We start from the raw sequence: 7718 nt of genomic DNA, 5'->3' as shown, positions 1-7718 counted from the left end.
AAAAAAAAAAAAAAAAACAAATATTTATCCGAATGTTTTATAATAAATATTAATTTGCTAGCCTCCAATGTGTTTATTCTTTTTACTTCTGTTTAAGAACAGATTCTAAAAATATTCATCAAAGGTGGTTAATTATGAAACATCCTATTTGAATAAAAACATGTTTAAATCAAGTGTTTGAAATACAATAAATATTATGAAATTAAATTTAGCTATTTTTGCTCTCTTCTTTAATTTAACATTATTTTTTAATAATTCATAATAGTAGTAAGAGTAATTTAAAAAATATTTTAGAATTTTATTATTAGTATTATGAATGTGATCTCTCTATACTTATTATTATTATATTTTGTCTAGCGTTAACTAACAAATTTTTTAAATAAGCAAAAAAATAAACTAAACGAGATCGAAAAACAACAGTAAGGAAGACAAAAAGTGGGAAAGAGGAAAAATGTAATTTGATTTTTAAAATTTTTTAAACTCAATCCAAGATTTGTTATTTGATCCCCGTGTATTGGGATATATAACATGCCGTTATATTTCTAAAATATTTATATTCTTTTTATTCAAAAATTCCCTTTCAAAAAAGTTAAATATTTTTTTTCTTCTGCTCTGATTTATTAAAGCTTTGTAATTTGCTAATATTTAGTTAAAAAAAATGATGTTTAACCCGAATGTTTAATATTATATTATAATTTGCAACTCCCGATGTGTACATTCTTTTTACTTCTTAAAAAAAAATAACCTTTTAATATTACATTACACTAAGGCGATTATTGCGTAGCATTCTGTTTAATTAAAATAAATCTAAAAAGTCTTAGTCAAGTGTTAGAAATGAAATTATAAAATTAAGTTTAATTAATTTGTTCTTTGCTTAGAAAATTAATACAATTTCACTTAATTAAACATTTATTTTATGATTAATTCACAAATTACAAGGTAATTCACAAGGTACAAAGGTAAGTTAATTTTAAATAAATTTTAACTTTTATTATCAGTATATTAGGAACTTAACCTTTGTAATTATTATTTTCAAACCAAGCTGTTAACAAATTTTTCAAATAAGTAAAAAACTAAGAGTTTTGAAACAAAACTGTACAAAGCGAAAACGAAAACTGTACAAAGCGAAAACGAAACTAAACAATGAGAAAATCAAGAAGCAAAAAATAAAATGTTAATTAAAAAATTTTTTAAAATCAAAATCGAGATTATTTTTAATTTTATGTCTTAGAATATATAATACCTCTCTATTTTTTAAAAATAATTTTAAAATATTTATTTTTTTTATTTACAAGTATGACAAATACAGACCTTTTCAAAAAATTCAAATTCGTTTTTCTTCTGCTCCCATTTCGTAAAGCTAGTTCATTAATCATGAACATTTTATATTTAAAAAAAAAGTTTAACCTGAATGTTTACATTTTTTCATAGACTATAATACATACTAACGAAAATCTACCAATTTTTTATTTTTAATAACCTTGATCGAGGACAGATCAGCTCAAGAATCCTTTAATATGTACTGAAGAATTCTAGAGCGCAAGCGTGATTCGATCCAATTAGATAAAAAGGAAAGCGATTTTGGAGCTGTTCTCATGATCTTAGAAATCTCAGTGGCTGGAATTGGTAGAGGTGGTTATAGCCACCTAGTGGCGGGGTGAAAAGATGGTTTTCCATTTCTATAGCAGATGAAAGTGTATGGCTTAAAATATCATGATGAAATATTAAAATGACACTTGCATTTAATCAACAATAAAATTTTTCTTGTGTTGTTGTCTTACGAGTTATGATTTCGCGCATCTTTAATTCGCTGTTTACTTTTTCCCCATTGTAACATTCTTGAGTATTGAACCGGTATTGTTAGTTATGTTTATGAAATAACAGTGTTTTGTAAATAGTGACTTCGTGAATGTTTATCAACGAATTGATATTAAAAATTTATAACAGGACGATGTTGACTACTTAAAATTTTAATTAGTGCAATTCTCAGTTTATCCTGAGAGATTTTTGATAAGAATTCAAGGATATGGCAGAAGTGTTGTTTGATGATGTTTATGATCTGTGTGAGATTATCGGCAGGTATTTTCGAATATTTTTTCTCTTTTCATTAACCATATTTAAATAACAAATTGATTTTGGTTATGTACGTTTTTTTTGGTGCTAGATTTTGATTTGTTGCGATCAAAACTAACGTTTTTCTGTTTGCTGTGTAGTATTCTATGAAATCATACTTAAGAAAATTATGAATTTCACATGAAAGCAAATAAAAAGTGACTGTAAAAATAGTCTTTAATAACTCATTTTATGAAATTTTAGTTTTAAATTAAACAATTGACTGAAGTAAGCTTATGAAAATTTATTAAATGCTACAAGAAAAAGATTGTACTGTTCACGTAGACTTACTTCCTATTAAAATGTGTGTTCATGTTATCAATATTATATGCATGTATTAATATTTTGAAATAGTTATAAAATCTGTAATGTTGATAAATTAATAAATAATACAACGGTTTCTGCAAGTCTAATTTGGTAAATAAATGTTTATTTACAGAGTTCATCTTTAAAAAACTAGCAAAGTAAAATTATACATAGAATTAGATTATTAATTTGCTCTTAAATTCTTTTTATGTATTTTTTAGTGCCCTTAAAAAATGAATGAATCTCATAATTGCAAGAAAATAATTTTAACTGATATCATTCCTTGAATGTAACTACTTGTTTTTGATGCAAATATTTTGTTTATTTGTGTCAAGCATGTTTATTTGAGAGACACATAGTTTTTTTCTGCATATATTTTGTTTAATTTTTATGCAAACAACACACAGTACATTTGAATGTTGTTTTTTTAATGTGTCATTTTGTATTTTTTTTTCAAACTTAATTTTTTATTCTGCTTTAAATAATTTTTTATTGAATTAAAACTAGAAAATTATGAGATCTCATTTGTGTCTAAACAGAAAGTTTTATTCTTTTGTAAAATGTGCTATGGTAACTTTCATAATTGAAGTTTTATAAATAAGTTTTTACTATTAGTTAAAAGATTTATAATTATGTTTGTATGATGAATTCAAATTTTATAATGGTTGTTAGGATAAGAAAAGTAACATTTAATAAAATAAATGTAAGATAAATTATATTTTTCAAAATTACTTTACGGGTAAATAATGTTTTACAATTTTTAACGTGTTTCAACAGAATTAACATTTTTTTTTTTAATTATACCATAAAATGTTGAAAAATTAAGTAAGTAAATAAGAATAGATTTATTTAGCATTGCATAAATGAATATATAATTTAATAACATAAGCTAAAGTACAAGCATGCTATAATAATATTTCAAAAGTTTATAAAAATTTTTTCATTTTTGTATTGAATTGCAAATTGATTTACTATCAAATTGTAAATTATTTTACTATCAAATTCTTAAATTTTTTTTTTATTACTGTAGCATGGCCAAAACACAAATTTGTGTTGCAGGTCCTATATTTATCTGGCTAAAAAAGTGTAGGTAGCTATATAACTAAATGAAAAATAAAAACGCATTTTCATTGTACGAATTGAAGTAATTTTTTGTGTAGCAAGTATCATAGTCAGTCCTTTTGAAATATATTTTAACCCACTGGCGTTTTAGCAGATGAGCAAATTGGGATGATGTTTCTCCCATATACACGTCCCGCAGTGGACTGATCGATAAGACACGGTTCCCAGCAGATCACCAATCACTTAGATCAGTCTGCGTTGGGACCGAGGTTGTGTGGTATTGGTCCTCATTAAATTGTTCTACTGCAAAGTGCTCGACTTCGTGTGCAGGTCGCCGGACTACCGAAGCGGGGGTGCCATCCCCTCTGCAGAGGATCCAAATTGTGATGGCATGTCTTCTGATCATCCTAAGGGATGTTTCCCAGACCCTCGCCAATAGCCTATTGTGCTGCTCTAGTGCAACGTAAATGAACTACAACAACAATTCTGCCATATACACTATTTCCCTACCTCATTGCATGGAAAAACCGATTTTTCTGTGTGAAGAATTCTATAGATTGAAATAAGCGCAGAACCAACAGTGGGTTAACGTAATCATAAATATGCAACTCAGTCTAATAATATATTATCTATCGACATTTGATTAAAATTTTAATTATTGTGAGTAATTTATAGTGTTTGACCAAAACTTGGTTTATTCATATTTTATAAATTATCAGTCATAATATTGATCAAAAATCATATGTAAGCAGTATTTACTGCCACAGAAGCTCTGAAAGTTTATGATATATCAAAAATATTAGCGTATTTTTAAAGATGAAATTTTCTACACGACTTGAAAAATATTCGTATTTTCATGAAGCTTTTAATGCTCAGTTTATTTATGAACATTTGAGATTTAAAAAAATTTAATTTTTTGATAAGTCAATACGTACTCTTTTCTTACTGGATTCAGGGCCGTCTTAATAGTATGCGGGGCACAAAAATGTTTTAGAGCCCTATAACATATCATAATGTTTAAAAACGAACTAAAAAAAAACTTCAAATACATAAAATAAATCATTTTTAAGATATGATGCAATAATTTTAACAAATTTAAACTACTTTTGATTACCCCAAAAACTCAAATAAAATATTTTTAAACAATGTATAAGTTTTAAAAAAAAATTGAGATGCTCACCAGTTGTAATCCTCAAATAATAAAATCATGGAAGTTAATTAAAATAATTAAATTAAATAAACATAAAGGTATAACGAATTAAAATAAATTCAACAGGTATGGATTATTTTGTCAAACTAAACAGTTATTAAAACATCTTTCAATGCCCAACTACCTAAAATTTTCATTGGAACATAAAAGAAAATGCATTTCGTTTACCTTTTTAAGTTTTCTTGTTAATTATTGATAAACTATTCAAATTATTGGTATTTGTCTGATAATTAATAACTATTTGTAGGAAAAAAATTCACACTACATACAATAGAATATATTTATTTTAAAAAATATATAAGGCGATGTTGCATATTAGCTTTTATTTAACACAATTTATGAAAAGTAAGATTCTCAAGGGCTCCCGGGCACTGACCAGGTGTGCCCTTGTGTAAAGACTGTACTGACTGGCTTCAGGATTGGAAAGATTTTGAAATTTGAAGAATTTTTTTTGCTTGTATGATCTTCAAATACTAATTTATATAAAAAAAAGATTTGTAATTAAATTATTTTTATCTTAAAAGCTTCCACTTAATATTATTGATATATTTGTGTCTATATATAAATATCATCATTTTTGAATGATGTTTAAAAATACTTTGGCTGCGTAGTAGGCGATGGTCGATTAAGTTTTTGTCTTTCGCAGTTTGAGCAGCAGTTCGATTCACAGTGCTGAAATACATTGTCGAGTAGGTAATGAGACTAAGGGGTCAATGGTCTGATGTATCCATTCAATTAATGACTACTGCTACACTACTTTAAATCAGGATTGGCAAGTTCCTTCTAACCGTCCCAGAAAAAGTAAATTTCATCCAAGTGGAGTGGTAGAAGCTTTATTTTTTTTAAAAATTTAATATTAAAATGGTTTTTTTATGCATTTTAAATTACAATCAAATTTAAGAAATGGATTAAAATTTTTTTTAGATTTCCAATTTTTTCAACTCATCATTTATGAATAAGCGAAGACCAGAAAGAAACATCTGGAAAAAAAATTACATTTAATGAGTTTCTTAGAAAATTTAAATATTTCCCCCCCCCCCAATAATTTAGTAAAAGATTATTGTGAAACCTAGTTTGATAATTGTATAAAGAACTGTTACAATATCATAGTCAAACTTTATTAACTCCTCAATGATTGGCTAATTTTCAAGAAAACGGTCATAAAAGTGCCTATTTTTTTTATCCCTGAAAATTGATTAGTGCTGACATCTAGTTTAAAATAAACTAACTATCTACAATTACCTTAAAAATATCCTGGTACTGCCATCTGGTGTGTAAAATGAAAAATAAAATGTTTTCCGGGCATAAGAAATTAATCAGTTGTATTCTTATTGGCGCATTACTACTGAATACTCCAGCCAGGAAATATCACGGAAGCGAGAAATAGAAGGCGAAACCTCACTCCGTCATTTTCACGGGAGCGAGGAGGAAGGGGTTAATGCCATTAAATTAACAAATTACCTACTAAACATATATACACAACCATATCTCATATATTACACTCACAATTAGCCAACTAATTTTTCTAATTAAATACTATTATGTAAGAACATGCACTGGTTTGCAAACTGATTTTCTAAAGTGCAAAGATCCTTAAATTAGCAAAAAACAGTACATAAAAATTAAAAATTTTGCAATGTGGAATATTAACCTCTTGGAATGAGAAAGGTTAAAATAATTGAAAACCTTTCAAAAGAAATCATAGATAATATTTTGATAGAAACTAAATTCTTACTCATGCTAAATGAAGGAATTTCTTTACAATTTTAAATTATGATGATTTATGTTCATAAAAACTATATGAGACACACTTTAAAATATTTTATATATCTATCAGTAATCAAATGATTTATTTTCTTGTAGATGAGTGGTTGATCTACATATATCTAGAGTATAATTTTCTTTCCTTTCATTCAAATTACAGCTTTTACATCCTTGATATTTGTAGATCTTTAAAAATATAACTTATGAAAAATTGGCATTTATCAAATTTGGCATATAATGAATACCGGTACTTTCAGATCCTAAAAGCTTGAATTTGTCCTTAAATATGTTGGCTACTACTACATCTATTGCAACTTTCATTTAAAAATGGTCATTTCAGAAATAAATGTTAAAAATCTATATTGTTGCTGTTAATTTATATTTAAGATTTTGATTTCTAGTTGAATGAAAATTATAAAAATGTTCATTGGCAGCAAAAGTAATTTTAAGATTTTTGAAAGAATAACAAAAAATTTTATAATTATACTAAGCAAGGTGAAAGAATGACAGTAACACAGGGAATGACAGTAACACATATATTAGGATTAATTTTATTTTTAGTATCGGGCAGCAAGTTCAATATTTGCAAACTATATTTTTTATTCTCAGGTCATATGTTTTAATAGTTTTGCAATTGATGAACCATTTTTTTTAAACTGTAATTACCAGCCAAAATCTATATATTTTTGTTGAAGCTTGTTGAGGTACATCTAAAAAACAGGTTACACCAAAACGTTAGAATACATTTTATAATAATATTTAATCTTAATTTTTTTCTTATGTGGGATAATTTGGGTACATAGTTCGGTTTAATGAAGTGTTCTTTGATAGGATACTTTTACTTCTGTGTTAACTTTAAAAGATGCTTAATACTCTATATTTTATAATAAATTGTTTGAAATAAATATTTATTTATAACCCTAAGTACTAATTTTAACAATACAAGGCAATTTCTAAAAATGAACAAAAGAAAAAGAACTTAGGGAAAAACAACTTAGTAAAAGAAACTTGAACTCTTGACAAAAGCAAGAGCAGGTGATCTAAATAAAGAAATAGCAAAAAATTTTTCAACACCTATAAAATTTTTTTGTATGATAATGATCTACAGAATGAACCTGACAGGATATTTAACTTAGATGAAGCTGGCTTATTCACGGATCCATGATCTACTAAAAAAAATTTTCAAGAAAAACCAACGTACAGCATACCTGGAATCTGCTAACTGTGCTAAGGCTATGTATACAGTCCTATTCTGCATTTCTGC

The 7718-nt window shown here is 26.3% G+C and overlaps 1 protein-coding gene across 3 annotated transcripts in view; it reads left to right on the top strand.

Annotated features, from left to right (window-relative positions):
- The first annotated feature begins 1591 nt into the window (after positions 1-1591).
- Positions 1592-7718, top strand: part of LOC107442297 (peripheral plasma membrane protein CASK) — a 164023-nt gene continuing 157896 nt past the window's right edge. For 2 of the 3 annotated variants that reach the window (XM_087156098.1, XM_071188090.2), the window contains exon 1: positions 1592-2079. In XM_087156098.1, coding sequence (XP_087012224.1) covers positions 2027-2079 — 53 coding nt within the window. In that variant the 5' untranslated portion in view covers positions 1592-2026. The remainder of the gene's footprint in view (positions 2080-7718) is intronic. The other variant, XM_071188091.2, reaches the window with a different exon arrangement.

This window comes from Parasteatoda tepidariorum, chromosome 12, assembly GCF_982258835.1.
Source record: "Parasteatoda tepidariorum strain Cologne lab strain chromosome 12, Ptep-v5.0, whole genome shotgun sequence".
Classification (NCBI taxonomy): domain Eukaryota; kingdom Metazoa; phylum Arthropoda; class Arachnida; order Araneae; family Theridiidae; genus Parasteatoda; species Parasteatoda tepidariorum.
The sequence above is the reverse complement of the archived record's forward strand: the minus strand, read 5'-3'. Positions and strand labels throughout refer to the sequence as shown.